Here is a 15,621-nt window from a genome sequence, read left to right on the forward strand (position 1 = left end):
AAGTCTAAGTCGCACCTCTCAGAAAACCATCTTAATTACCAGCTGGAGCTACTCAGGGAAGACAGTTTGTTTTTATTCTCTACACTTTTTTTTTTTTTTTCCAAAATGTCCCCAATGCCAGAAGCCCCGAGGGTATCTCGGCAGAATTGAAACCACGTTCTTCGATGGAGAAGTTAAGACTCACACAAGTGAAAACACACTGCTTGCTGGTGCCGGAGAGCCCCTGTCAAAATCTGAAGAGCAGCCTCGTGGAGCTCTGCAGGGAGGCTGTTCTGGGCTGGGCAGAGGCGTGCTGTCTGCGGGAGTCCAGTGCAAGGCCTGGCTCCTGGGCCGCTGCTGGTTAGATGATGGCGTTTTCTCTGAGCCTGCAGTGCTCTCGGTAAATTAGGAGGTTGGCTTCCACAAGCAGCAGCGATTTATGGAGAATTTAGCGTTCCCCAGGCCCTACTCTTAAGTGCTGTGAATTCAGTGGCCAAAAAAAAAAAAAAGCACAGCAAGATCCCCCACCCTGGACGCACTGACCTTCCAGTTGCGGAAACAGACCATAAATAATTGAATATAAAATGTCAGATGAAATGCTCCACAGAGAGCCTAGCAAAGTCAAAGAAGATAGACCCAGGGTGGGTATTTTACTTGGTATAACCAGATAAGACTTCTCTGACATTGGAGCAGAGACCTGAAGGAGGTGAAAGAGAGGAGCATGTGGGTATCTAAGCAAAGAGTGTGCCAGACAGAGAAAACAGCAGTGCAAAGGCCCTGGGGCATGGGCAAAGTTGGCAAGTTCTGGGAACAGGGAGGAGAGGCCAGTGCAGCTGGAGCTAGAGCAGGAAAGATTGTGGAGGGCCGTTTGGGGGAGGGGAAGACAGATCACATGGCTCACGGTAAAGTTCCAGATAGCATTCCGAGAGTGACCAGAAGCCATTGGACGATTTTGAGCTGGGGAGTAAAATGACCTGACTCGTGGTTCAGAGGCGCCCTCTGGCTGCTGGGTGGAGAAGACCAAAGAGGGAAATGGTGGAAGCAAGAGTTATGCATTAAATCAGTGATTCTGGGCCTCAAGGGTGAAAGGGCTCATGGGGCGGGGGAGGGGGAGTAGAATCCACAGAGGAAGAACTGGTCAGAGACAAAGTAGGTGCCAAGTTCAGCTTTCCCTCTGGACATTCGGGATGCGCATCCTGAGTTCAGGACAAGCACCTGCTCATCAGCTCAGTCTGCCTTCGACTCCTGGCCCCACCATCTCCTGGGCTGTGTGACCTGAGTGAGTCACTGCATCTCTCTGAATCTCAGTTTTCTCATCTGTTAAAGGGGTAGCTGAAAAGCCCCTACCTTCCAGGGTCATCGTGATGATGGGAGATGTATGGAAGCAGTCAGCACAGAGCCTGCTCCCATGTACATGTCCAGAAGGTGGGCCTCCCCACCAGTGGCCACATGCACCCCTGGGACCTATACGAGGATAGGGTAACATGGTACAGGAGCAAACTGATTAATAATTGTTAGATGCATTGTGTGATGAACTGGAAACTAGTTTACCCAATCCCTGATTTAACCATAATTCAGTAGCAATAGTTGTAATACAGAGATATGGCAAAGAAAAGACAGTGGTGGGTGACCTGGGCCTCCGCTGACAGCCAGTTGCTGGAGTCTGGGCAAAAGTCTTGACAATTACCAGGCTAGTTTGCCTTTGTGCGAGAACTGCTTCTTTTGCAGGAAAATCCAGGGCAGAGGACTCTCACCTGAAATGTCAGCGGGGCTGCGGGGCGAGGGTGGAGGCTCGATTGAAACTCACATGCCGACAGCTCCGGAGCGGTAAGCCTCCGGGGCTCACTGAACTGCGCGTGCGCCCCCGCCACGCTGGGGCGGGACCCAGTCCTGCGTCCCTGTGACCGCAGGCGCTGGGGGGCAAGCCCTCTGGGGTTTGATTTCAGCACTCAGTGCACCGCAGGGGTGGCGATGCCATTCATCCGCGTGGCCCCCGGGTGAAGAGGTGAGTGGGGCAGGGCAGATTCAAGCGAGAGAAAGCCGGCCCTGGCTTTCCCCACCTTCCCTCGCTCTCAGGTGTCAAGTGGGGGAGAGTGAGTGTGGAAATGGGAGGGAAGAGTGGGCTATCACACGAAAGGGAAGAATTTTTGGCTTCTAGCAGGCGGGGCCAGAGAAGCCACATAACCCAGTACTTTGGCCGGCCTTGTGCAATGAGGAACCGTTCCACCCAAAATGCCAGGGGCACCCCGTTGAGAAATACTATGCGGAGCCCTTGTATTTGCATATCACCTAGTCAACTCTACCGTATTTACGAATTACCTAGCGTTCAGCCCAACCCAGGCTTCATGTAACTTACTTTTACTTGAAAAAAAAATTTTTTTGTTGTTAAACTTATTTGTTTTTCTTGCTAATGTTTTTTTGGGGGGCGGGGGGGGGGATGACTAGCACATTATGCCAGTGATATCCTTGGTGATATTGCTTAGAATGAAACTAAGGTTTTATTTATTGTTTGTTGGTTTTATTGAAGTATAGTTGATTTGCAATGTTGTGTTAGTTTCTGGTGTACAGCAAAGTGATTCAGTTATATATATATATATATATATATATATAATTTCATATTCTTTCCTAAATGGCTTATTACAGGATATTGAATACAGTTCCCTGTGCTAAATATAAATCCTTATTGTTTATTTTATGTATAGTGTCGTATATCTGGTCATCCCAAACTCTCTTTCCCCTTTGGTGACCATAAGTTTGTTTCTTATGTCTGTGCGTCTATTTCTGTTTTGTAAATAAGTTCATTTGTATCATAGTTTGGATTCCACATAAAAGGGATATCATATGTTTTTTGTCTTTCTCTGACTTCGCTAAGTATGATCATCTCTAGGGCCACCCATGTTACTGCAGATGGCGTTAGTAAATTCCTTTTCATGGCTGAGTAATATTCCTCTGTGTCTATGTACCATATCTTCCTTATTGATTCCTCTGCTGATGAACACTTGGGTTGCTTCCATGTCTTGGCTATTGTAAATAGTGCTGCAGTGAACATGGGGTGTATGTGTCTTTTTGAATTAGGAGTTTTTTTCCCTACACCTGCCTAGGAGCAGAATTGCTAGATCATATGGTAATTTAATTGTTAGTCTTTTAAAGGACCTCCATCTTGTTCTTCATAGTGGCTACACCAATTTATGCTCTCCCCACCAGTGTAGGAGGTTTTCTCCAAACCCTCTCCAGCATTTGTTATTTGTGGACTTTTTAATGATGGCCGTTCTGACTGGTGTAAGGTGATAGCTCATTACAGTTGAGATTTGCAATTCTCTGGTAATTAGAAGCCAGTTTTTTAAACATTTAAACAGGAGAGTTGACTGAAAGAGGTGTGATAAGAGTGCATCACAAATCGTAGTAGTGAATATGTAGTAGTGTTTGAGAAATTGTTTCAGTAATTTAAATCTCTCTGTGATAGAAAACGTGTCTCTTATGGAAGGTCACAGTCAAAACCACTTGAAAGCCAGTATTCTAGAGCAGGGCTGTCCAGTAGAATTTTCTAAGCAATGTCAGTGTTCTGTTCTGCACTGTCCAGCAGAGTAGCCACGGGCTCCCTGAGGTTACTGAGCACTTGAGATATGGCTAGCGTGACTGAGGCCCTGGATTTTTCATTGTATTTAACTTTAAGTAATTGTAATGTAATAAGCCCCATGTAGCTGGTGGCTGTCATATTGGACAGGACTGAAAACTGACCTCATTGCACTCATTGTGTTAGGCTTCCGTGGTGGCTCAGTGGTTAAGAATCTGCCTGCCAAGCAGGAGATGAAGGTTTGATCCCGGGAGGGGAAGAGCCCCTGGAGTAAGAAATGGCAACCCACTCTAGTAGTCTTGCCTGGAAAATCCTATGAACAGAGGGGCCTATCAGTATTCTTGCCTGGAGCCCTAAATTTGTAAGACATGACCTACATTTTCAGTTAGGATGGTGGCAGGTTACAGTCCTGGGGTCACACAGAGTCAGACACAACTGAGGGACTAACAGTTCTGGAGGCCAGAAGTCCCAGATTAAGAGGCTGGCAAATGTGGTTTTCAGAGAAAGTTATTTTCTTGGCTTGTAGAGATCACCTTCTCGCTGTCTCCATGTGATCTTTCCTTGATGTGTGTACAGGAGAGAGAGAGAAAAAAAGAGAGAGAGTGTGTGTGTGTGTGTGTGTGTGTGTGTGTGTTTGTGTGTGTGTGCTAGCCAGTTTTGAGTCTCTTCTTGACTATTATGAGCGCGTGTGCTCAGTTGCTAAATCATGTCCGACTCTTTGCAACCCCATAGACTATAGCACACCAGGCTTCTCTGTCCGTGGAATTTCCCAGGCAAGAATACCGGCGTGAGTTGCCATTTCCTTCTCCAGGGGACCTTCCTGACCCAGGGATCAAACCTGTGTCTCCTGCACTGGCAGACGGATTCTTTACCCTTGAGCTGCCAGGGAAGCCCAAACGAACACACTAATCCTATCAGATCAGGGTCCCACCCTTACAACCTCGCTTAACGTTAATGACTTCCTTAGATGCCCCCTCTCCAAATAGAGCCACACTGAGGGTTCACACTTCCACACATGAATTCGGGGAGGACACAAACATTCAGTCCATAACATCTATTTTACAAATGAAGAGACTGAGGTACAGAGGGGTAAAGCGAACCATCCAAAGTCACACAGTTGGCAGTGGCAGTCTTCACACCCAGGCAGCTGGCCCCAGAGCCCTTCCACGCATCGGCTGTGCTGTGCAGTCTCTCCCAGGAGAATGATTGCCATCTGGCTGAGAGCAGAGATTCCCAGTGGGAAATCTCGACTTGCACAGGGCTGTAGACAGTGGGTTCAGAGGGAAAGGGGGAGCAGGGAGGATAGATGTGCCAGGAAGCCTGGAAAAGGACCGACAGCAAGGGAATAAATTCCCGGTGCATGTGAAGAAAGTGAAGATGAAAAACTCCTCTGTGACTTAGCATGGCATCTCCACATTGTATATGCAAAGGTCACACAGGTCACAGCAACCTAAACCACACTACAGGACTAGAGCCCCCTCCCTCCCCCCGACCCCCGCAACAGGAACAAAGCCATGAACAGAGGCTCTAAATGCAGGACATGGACAGAGGTTGGAGCTGAGTAGGAGGCACTGGTGGTAATAATAAACTCAGTCACAGTGACAGCTGACACGTCCTGAATGCTCACCCTTCAGGTGACCCCTGAAGGGCTCACCTGTATGCCTTCATTTAACCTTTGCAGCAGCCACAGTGGTAGATTCTGTTATGTATCCCCATTTTAGAGCTGGGAAGACTGAGGCACGGAGAGGTTAACTTACTCAGGGCTGACTTGTATTGAGCTCCAACACTGTGCCTAGCATCACACATGCATTTTCTCACTGAAATCTCACAAGTACCATACAAAGGAGTTGTTTCTTTTTTAAGTCTATTTTATGGATGAAGAATGAAACCCAGAGAGGTCACTTTTTGAGGGTCACAGAGCTAGTAAGAACAGAGTAGAGGTCTGATCCAGGGCCAAGCTGACTTCTAGGCTAGGGCATTTATCTTTCAAAGAAGATACAATTTTGAGATGAATGGTGACTTGGAGAAGGAGAACAGGTCCACAGAATAGATGGAAGAAAAGAGTCCTTCATAAGAAACGAGATCAACGGAAAGGTTTTGGCAAAAGGTGTCCCTAGCCCAACTCAGGCCTGGCCAGGCAGGCGGGTGGGCCAGAGGGAGGACATTTCTAGATGCTGCTGGAGCTCTGGGAAGGCTCATGCTAGAGGGACTCAGAAGTGGCTGGAGTCTGGGCAGGCCGTGGCTGCCTGCCTGACACACAGGCCTGATTGCTAAGCGTCTGATTTATGGTTCTGCAGGAGCTATCAGGGAGAGTAATATTTCACCGTGTCAGCGCTGAGCTGCTCTCCAGAACATCCTGCCCAACTGACCATTAATGCAACATGGCCACAGCCTCCTTAATGCTCTTCAGAGAACTTAAACATGCAGACAACACGAGAAAGATGGCCCGGGTTTCCCTCCCAGGAAGCAGGCCCCTCTCTGGCTAACCTAGAGGCAGGATTAAGCAACCTCGCTCTTAAAATATACCTGCCTCGGAGGAGAAGGAGTGGGCAGGGAGTCCATCTGCGCTCTGAGTCATTTTTCTAAAGCAAATTTGTCAACAATTTCCTTTCTGCATTCGTGTCTCCAAGCAGCCAAGGACAAAAAGTAACGGGATTGGACCACAGCAGAGCAGGTCGGGAAAAGCCCAGCTGTTACCAGCTTAATCAGAATGGATTTTGATGGGTATTTGTCACCAGGCTTACTGTTCATAAATGAGCAAGGATGCAAAGTAGTCAAACCTGTGGGATGCAGGCAGAGTCTAATCCAGATAACCTTAAATTACATTTTAAACCAGGAAAATTAATAAGAACTGGTCATTGAAAAGACCATTAAAGTAGATAAGCCCTTGGTAAACACAAACAAGGAAAAAAAAGAGATCAGTAACCAACATCCAGAATGAAAGAATGGACATTATCGTAGGTTCAGAGAAGATTCTCTTTTTTAAGTATTTATCTTATATTTATTTATTTGGCTGCACCGGGCCTTAGTTGCAGCACAAGGTATCTTTAGTTGTGGCATTCGACTCTTGGTTATAGCTGGCATATGGGATCTAGTTCCCTGACCAGGAATCGAACCAGGGGCCCCGGCATTGGAAGTGTGGAGTCTTAGCCACTGGACCACCAGGGAAGTTCCTCGTGTGTGTGTGTGTGTGTGTGTGTGTGTGTGTGTGTGTGTGTTTTAATTATGAGAATAGCAAAAGTAAAGTGAAAGTGTCAGTTGCTAGGTCATGTCCGACTCTTTGCGACCCCCATGGACTGCTATAGCCCGTCCGATTCCTCTGTTCATGGAATTCTCCAGGCAAGAATACTGAAATGGATAGCCATTCTCTTCTCCAGGAGATCTTCCAGACCCAGGGATCAAACCCTGGTCTCCTGCATTGCCTGCAGATTCTTTACCACCTGAGCCATCAGGAAAGTTCCAATTGTGAGAATACCAAGAGCTTATATTATACCAGTGAACTTGAAAACCTGGGTGAAGTTGACCCTTTTCAGGAAGGTACAAATTGTCAAAATTAACCCAAGGGGAAATTCTTTAAATAAATATAATGAATCAATGACCTTTGGAAACTGAAATTGTGGATAAAAACATACATCTCTAAAGAGGCACCAAGTCCAGCTTGTTTTAAACAAGAGTACCACCAAACATGCAAGGAAAGGATAAATAAGTCCCATCCTCCACAAACTGCAAAGCGAAGAAAAAGAGGGGGAGCTCTCCCATGCATTTGAGGAGACTGATGTCACCCTGAAATTAAATCTGGACTTTGAGCACATGACAAAAGGATGAATCGCTGTCGTTGATGATGAGCGGTGGGACGCTCCTGCACCCAGGCCCTTTATGTAAGTTCCACTGACCCGGTCTGAACTTCAGTTTCCATGCTGGTGAAAGGAGGGGTCTGGACTATCATTGGAATCCTTTATTAGGCCAGCCACATGCCTCATTTCATAGCTACTGCTGCTGCTAAGTTGCTTCAGTCGTGTCCGACTCTGTGCGACCCCATAGACAGCAGCCCGCTAGGCTCCCCTGTCCCTGGGATCCTCCAGGCAAGAATACTGGAGTGGGTTGCCATTTCCTTCTCCAATGCCTGAAAGTGAAAAGTGAAAGGGAAGTCGCTCAGTCACGTCCAACTCTTAGCGACCCCATGGACTGCAGCCTACCAGGCTCCTCCGTCCATGGGAAAACCAGGCACGAGTACTGGAGTGGGGTGCCATTGCCTGCATAGCTACAAATGGATGCAATAACCATATTTCATGATTTTAAAATCCTAGAGACCTTGAAGGCCCAGAAGCAATGACACTCCTGTGGCAACTAGCATACCTAGCACCCAGATCTTGGCTTCTAAACACCATTTTCCAGTGAAAGGAACCAGGGCTCCTTGGATATGAGACTGATTCTAGGGCTGGGACAGGAAAGACACTTGGTAACATGGAGCATCTCACAGTGCCCCAAATTAAGGACATACTCACAAATCCCTGTGATGATGGGGTATGTCACAGGGATACAAGAGCTGACCAGAAAGAGTTCCCAATGGTTCGAGCTAGAACAATTTGAGTACTAAAACAAATAACATAGCACCTAACCCTAAGTATGGGCTTCCAGGTGGCACAGTGGTAAAGAATCTGCCTGCCGATACAGGAGATACAAGAGATATGGGTTCGATCCCTCAGTTAGGAAGATCCCCTGGGGTAGGAAATGGCAACCCGCTCCAGTATGCTTGCCTGAAAAGTTCCATGGACAGAGGAGCCTGGCAGGCCACAGTCCATGGGGTCACAAAGAGTCAGACGTGACTGAGCAACTAAGCACACACACAACCCTAAGTGTAAAGTAAGTACCCGTGAGTCCATCCTGACACAGATAAATGATTGAATAAATAAATAAGTGGGGGAGAAGGGACAGCTTTACAGTGCAGAGACCTGAGGAACACTGGCTGAGCCAGGCAACCAAGGTCAGAATCACCAGTGTTACATCATGTTGACAGCATACGCTTGATGGGACGTGTTGGGAACGGCACTTTTACCTCTGTGATCTTCCTCCCCAAAACCCCTAGCCCCGGTCTAACCACGAGAAAAACATCAGAGAAATCCCAGTTGAGAGACATTCTGCAAAATACCTGACCAGCATTCCTTTAAACTGTCACCAAAACCAGGGAAAGTCTGAGAAACTATCACAGTCCAAAAGAACCTAAAGAGACAAGACAAAAAAATATAACGTGGTACCCCAGATGGGATCCTGGAAGGGAAAAAGAACAGTAGTGGAAAAACGGAATTAAAAATAGACAGTAGCTAATAATAATTTAGTGATATTTATTAGTTGTGACAAGCTGTTTGAATATAAGATGTTAACAATAAGGGAAACTGGGCATGTGGTGGTATATGGGAATGCCCTATACTATAGTCATAACTTTTCTGTAAATCTAAAACTATTTTAAATTTTAAAGTTTATTGTAAAAAAAAAACAAAAACTGAAGACTCATCCAGTAACTTGCCCAAGGTCACACACCTAGGAAATGGCAGAGCTGGTACTTGAACCCAGGGTTGGGCTTTTGTAGGCCAACTACAAAGTCGAGGCCACATGAAACTGAATGTGTCTACCCCTGTTCTCTTCTGCCACATTCCCTGAGATGTATTAATGTGTAGCATCCTGATGTGTCCATGGGATTAGGACTGAAGACTGCAGGGTTCTGCTTTGCTTCTAAATTGTTTCATCAGCAGAACTGACCATCCATGAATCTCTTGCAGTGGTGAACTCAATTCAGTTTGAAGCTATGGAATTCACAATAGTAATACTAGCAATAATCAAGACAAACGTGTATGTGGTATTTTCTACAGTCGAGGGACTTTTCAAAGTGCTCTATCTGTATTGATTCATTCAGTCCTTACAAAACTCTATGTGGGAAGTACCATTCTGCAGCTCAATTACAAAGAGGCTGAGAGTCAAAAAGATTCAATACCTTGTCCAAGTTCATTCTGTTAGTAAGTAGCAGAGTCAGAATTTGACCCAGATCCCAGAGTCTGTGCTGTACTCTCTGACCTTGCAAAAACCAGTTAAAAAAAAAAGGACACTACTTTACAATTTCCCAGTTCAGTAGATAAAATAAATCAGCCAGTGTATCAGGCCTAGATTCATCCTACAGGCCCCACAAATTGCAGAAACAGAGAAACATTTGTCCTGAAATGGGGGAGAATTGGGGCAGTTTTTACAAAGGCAGTGTCATTAACAAACCTTTGCAGGTTTTAGATAGTTGGACAGAGAGAGGGGGAAGCATTCAGAACAGAAGGCACAGCAAGTGCAAAGGCCCTGGGGCAAGAGGATGAGGGTTGTTGAAGGACTAGCAGAGGCTATGTCTGCAGTGTGTTGGGAGATGGGGGGTGGAATCCAGTGATGAGTGGCAGGGTGTGCAGACAAGTGGGACCTGAGTCATGGTGAGGACTCGGAGGGAGGTGGGAGCCATTGTGGGGTTTTGAGCAGGGGAGGGCCAGGATCTGTCTTAGGGTTTAGCAGGATCCCTCTGGCTGCTGATGAAAACTAGGCTGGAAAGATGGAGGGTAGAAATGAAGAGGTGATTGTAATAGTCTGAGTCAGAGGTCCACCATCTTCTTCTGTCAGGAGCCAGAGAGTAAATATTTTAAGAGTTTCGGGGTCAGACTGTCTCTCTCTCAACTACTCACTTCTGTTGCAGGGCAAAATCAGCTACAGACCCGAAGTAAATGAATGAACATGGCAGTGTTCCAATAAAACTTTATTTATACAACAGGTGGCCGGACAGAATGGCACAAGCGCAGAATTTTGTTTTTCAGTTCTGTTCAGTCACTCAGTCATGTCCGACTCTTTGCAACCCCGTGGTTTTTCATCAGTGTAGACCCCGGGGGTACTGGCTGTCTCCATCTCTAGTCTGCCGCTTTTGGCCCTGCAGGACGTCTTTGTGCTACCCTAACAATCTCCGTCTTCCTTCTGAGCAGCCGGGTAGGAGTGTCCTGAATGGATATACCACAGTTCATTCCACCGTGACCCAGATGAGGGAACTGCAGGTGACTGCAGCTTCTCACCGGGGTGACCGGCCTCCTTGTGCAGGACTCTCTGTGTGTGTTTCTCTGGGTCAGAAACCGTCAGTTCCTCAGCACCACTGCGCCTCACCAATGTCAAGGCCACAGGAACCCACCACTCTGTCTTGGAAGGGTGTTCCTGCTCAGATCCTCCCCCCCAAATTATAGTCACACTTTGAGTCCAGAGAGGCCAGAGGCACCCTGGGCAGTGAGGAGCTGGCATCCTCAGCGTGAGCCCAGTTGAGGAGCCAGGGGTCCTTACCCCAAGGACCCAGCCCAGTTGAGGAGCCGGGGGTCCTCGCCCCCGGGACCCAGCCCATCCTCACATCCTCCACCCTGTCCCGCTCCCCTCGGTGCCGGCTCAGCAGGTAACTCGATCCAGGTCAGCTGGCGGAGTATGAGGTAGCGTCTAGCTGAGCGTCATGGTATTTTATTAAGCCCGAAATGTGATCGCTACTGTTGTCACACTTTAGCGCCCCCAACAATCCCCTGGCAGATGAGAAAACCAGAGCCTTCCCGCATGCCTTTCCCCTGACGTCAGGGAAAGTGCAGGGAACCCTGCCCGGGGGCCCGAGAGCCTGGGTGACCCCCCGGAGCAGCTTTCAAGCCTGAGGGAAGGACCGGGGGCCACTGGGCGGTGTTTTTCTAATTTCAGGCAAAGCAACGGACTGGGGGAAATCTGCTATTAATTTCTCCTCAGTGCCTGGGTCTCGGAAGTCAGCACTGGCTTTTCAATACAGTCTTCGTTAACCTATTAGGATGGCGGGCCCTAGGATCCTTCTGTCTAAATGACGTTGCTCTGGATCAGGGGTCTGAAACGAGGATGCCCAACAGGGACCCAGGTGAGGTAAAGTGAGGAAAACCCAGCAGAGGCTGTGGAGGAGTGGAGATGGAGCTTGAGGCTGTGGATGGTCAGGACAGAGGCATGCAAGCCCTCCCTTGCCAGAGCATGTAAATTCTCAAAGTAGCAGAAAATCTGGAGAGACGGAGAAAGAGGGAGAAGAAGGGAGAGAGAAGGGAGGGAGAGAGGCAGGGACAGAGACGGCTGTTGTTCCAAAAATTGTTTTACTGTTTTAAGACAGTTTGGGCTAGATGAGATACCTCTCCTGGCCAGCTTGCAAGCTCTTCCCTAACTGAACCTATCAACACAGCAGTGAAATTGTCCACCCTGTTCCTCTGTCCCTCCAGAGCTGTGCTGTCCAGTGAAACTTTCTGCAGTGATGGAAATACACCATCCAGTATGGTAGCCATTGGCTCCATTTGGCTATGGAGCCCATGAAATAGACCCAAGGAACTGAATTTTCCACTGAGTTTTTAAATTTATTTATCTTGGGCCGCACTGGGTCTTCACTGCTGCACACGCGGCTTCTCTAGCTGCAGCGCGTGGGCATCTCACTGCAGTGGCCTCTCTTATTGCGAAGCCTGGGCTCCAGGGTGCGTGGGCTCAGTAGTTGTGGCACACGGGCTTAGTTGCCCTGTGGCATGTGGGATCTTCCTGGAGCAGGGATCGAACCCTTGTCTCCTCCATTGGCAGGCAGATGCTAAATCACTGGACTACCAGGGAATTCCTCTATTTAATTCTAATTGACTAACTATAAAGAACCACGTGTGGCTGATTGCTACTGTATTAGATAACATGATTATCGAACCTTTTCAGTCGGAGGTATGCCATCACCACTCTTTAGGAAAGAACATGCCGTCTCAGGGACGGGGATCAATTATACCACCAAGAGATTAGAATCCTGAGTGCCTGGAAAGAAAGGCCATGTGGAATCATAAGTAGAAATGGCGTAGGTGTCAGCCAGATGTTTGCTAGCTCAAAGAGTGGTCATTCAGTGCCTCCCAGGTTTTTTTTTCCACTACTACCCAGAGAGTCTCTCAGTCGGGGTCACCGCTGAGCGTCCGCCATGTCACTTGCCCTCTGGTCTGGCTGCCCTCTGCCCAGGGCTGACCCCAAGGAAGCCCCTGGGTGGACGTCCCTGCTGTTGCTCCCATCCAGGCATGTCGGAGCACACCAGCCCCCTGCCAGGGACCTGAAACACACCAGGTCCCATACCACGGGACCCCAAGTCCTACTTTAGCACTGCCACAGAACTGTGGGCAAAGCAGGCCAGGGACTCTGGGCACAAACCTCTTTCCAAGCCAAAGGCTTCAGCAAACCCCCTTCCCGTCCACAGCCCCTTGAGGAGGCCAGGGAGGGGTCAGCGCCACACCACTCCTTCTAGGTTCCGACCTCGATCCCCACAAAGCCGCCCAGGCTTCCCCAGGTGTGACTGTCTCCACCCTGCCCCCTGTATCTCCATGACAACCAGGTTCCCGCTGTATATCTCTCACAAGTGATGGGAAGGTGTTTCCATTATCCCCCAGCAAAGCTCCTGTCCTCAAAGATGAATTCCAGCCTCCTCCTTGTGTAAAAAGAAATCTGCTCAAAATGTTGATAGCACCATTTTTTTTCCCCCAGCGTGTCTCCTCCTGTGAGGAGTCCAGGGATGTAACAACCAGTTTTTTTTCTCCGAGGTCAAGCTCAGAGTTCCACGTGTGTCTTCTCTCTCTAACAGTCTTTACTAGGAGGTCTCTACTCCCTGAAATTGTCTTGCAAAACCCAAAACGTGGATGTTTACATGTCTTAACACAGTAATCAAAGCTAATATTTATGTAGCACCAGGCGTTTTTTCTCTCATCAACCATGTAAGCAGGTTCTGTTGTTATCTCCATTTGCCAGTCTGACCTCTGTGGTTCAGGATGGTTGTGTCATTTGCTCAAGGTCACACAGCTAGGCAGTGGTTGGATCCAGGATCCAAACCCAGGCGATCAGATTCCAGAGCCTGAGCTCTAATCAGTACCAAGGTGGCATGCACAGCGCACTCGCGATTTTTGCCTTACAGATCTTTCACCTGAATGTACTTTATGGTGGAGGTGGAGCTCTTCACAGGGTTGGTGGGACTTGCATGTGACTTCCTTGGGGGCACTGGTGTCACTCTTGCCTCTTGGTTGCCAACTGCAGGAAACCCCTCTCCACCCCCTTAAACAGAAACGTCCGTGTATTCCTTTCCTGTGACTGCTGTACAAATTACCACACACTTAGTGGCTTAAAACAACACCACTCTAGAGGTCAAACGTCCAAAATCAATTTCACTGGGCCGAAGATGTCGGTAGAGCTGGTTTCTTCTGGAGGCTTTAAGGGGAGAAACTGTTTCTTTGCCTTTTTCGACTCCTGGCAGCTACCTGTATTTCTTGGCTTGTGGCCTCTTTCTCCACCTTCAATGCACCTCACTCCAGTTCTCATCTCTGTCATCAAATAATACCCCTCTGCCTCTTACTTGCAAGGACCCTTGTAATTACATTCAGGATCCAACCAGCATACTCTCCCCATCTCGAGATAGTTAACTTAATCACATCTACAGAGTTCCTTTTGCCCTGTAAGGTTTCTGGGATTAGGACATAACACATCTTTGGGGGGCTGTGGTTCAGCCTATTATAGGGGTCAGGGTGGCCTCCTCTCAGTTGCGGAGGGATAGAGCGAGTCATGTGATCGGACCTCATCCGTCTCTCTAGCTCCCAGACCTGCTTTCCTCTAACAGCCCCAGGCTTAACCCCACCATCCAGCAGCCCCAGGGAAAGGAGAGCTCCTCTTTTTCAAAAGTCCCAGGACTGGTTCTCATTGGTCCATCTGAGACCACACCCTCATCTCTGAAGCAATCACTGTGGCCAGAGGACCCTGGGTCTCTCTGATTGGCTGAACCTGGGTCACGTGCCCACCAATGTCCTCCCCTCCTCTCTGTCTTAACTGCCATGTGTTAAGGTAGTTCTGTAAAGAGAACATGAGTGGTGGCCGGCAGCTTGTTACTGGAATCCGTTGAATGGCCAGCGCTTGAAAGGGTAACCTGGCACACAGTAGAAGTGAAGCTGCTAAGTCGTGTGTGACTCTTTGCGACCCGTGGACTGTAGCCTACCAGGCTCCTCAGTCTGTGGAATTTTCCAGGCAAGAGCACTGGAATGGGCTGTCATTCCTTCTCCAGGGGATCTTCCCCACCCAGGATCAAACCCAGGTCTCCTGCATTGCAGACAGACAGACGCTTTACCCTCTGAGCCACCAGGGAAGCCCAAACCATATGCCTGGCACATAGTAAGTGCTCAATAAATGATGGTCACAGATGGTGGGACACAGAGGGGAACTTGGGCAGGGGGTATCTCCCGAAGCTAATGCTTGAAGGATGCAAGGTTCACTAAGCGGATGAAAGCAGTGAGCCCTCCACACAGAGGAAGCACCTTGAACAAAGCAAAGGCTTCCACTGTATGGCCATGGCGACCATAGGTCGTAGTGTACCTGGGAACAGAGGGAGATTGGATTGGTCCTATTTTGTGCCCGTCCTCCCAGTATATTACTAATAGCAGGCCCCTTTACACTGCAAAACTGTCAGGGTGTGCATGATAAATTAGAGAGTCATCACCACCCCTTATAGCCAAGCAGCTCCTTCATAAGGAAACCAAAGGCAGAAGAGGATGAGACTTACCCAAGGTTACCCAACATTTAGTAGCAAAGTCTGGACTAGAACTCAGGACTCCTGACTCCCAGTCCAATGCTCCTTCATCCTCCAGCTTATGAAATCAGCTCTCAAAGGCTGCATCAGCTTCACCAGTCACATATCTCCCTTTTTCTCTTCTTGCCAAATTCTCCATAGGATTGTGACCAGATCCACGTGGACGATGTCTCATCTGATGACAATGGGCAAGATTTAAGGTAGGAATTCAGGGAGTCAAAAATGCCCCTTCTGATTACGAATCAAGCTCACCTATCACTGGGACACAGAGAGGAGGCTGGTTATCAGGGCCAGGGTGTGCCTGCCACCACCATAACTGGGACTTATTTCTCTGAACTCAAAAAGCACAATCGTGCCCCCGACCCTGCAGCTTCTTCCGCATCATCTCCAATTACTGCGGCTGAGCTTTCCATAAATTCCCTGTAACTCTGCTTCTGCTGATCTC

The 15,621-nt window shown here is 48.3% G+C and overlaps 1 protein-coding gene and 1 non-coding gene across 2 annotated transcripts in view; one reads left to right on the forward strand and one right to left on the reverse strand.

The window, feature by feature from the left end:
• Positions 1-15,621, forward strand: part of EYA2 (EYA transcriptional coactivator and phosphatase 2) — a 257,862-nt gene that overhangs the window by 219,284 nt on the left and 22,957 nt on the right. Inside the window, exon 11 of the mRNA XM_018057968.1 lies at positions 15,318-15,376. Coding sequence (XP_017913457.1) covers positions 15,318-15,376 — 59 coding nt within the window. The remainder of the gene's footprint in view (positions 1-15,317; positions 15,377-15,621) is intronic.
• TRNAG-UCC lies at positions 6,649-6,721 on the reverse strand. Its single transcript has one exon. It is a non-coding gene; the product is annotated as a tRNA-Gly (tRNA).

The sequence above is a fragment of the Capra hircus genome, chromosome 13 (assembly GCF_001704415.2).
Source record: "Capra hircus breed San Clemente chromosome 13, ASM170441v1, whole genome shotgun sequence".
Lineage (NCBI taxonomy): Eukaryota > Metazoa > Chordata > Mammalia > Artiodactyla > Bovidae > Capra > Capra hircus.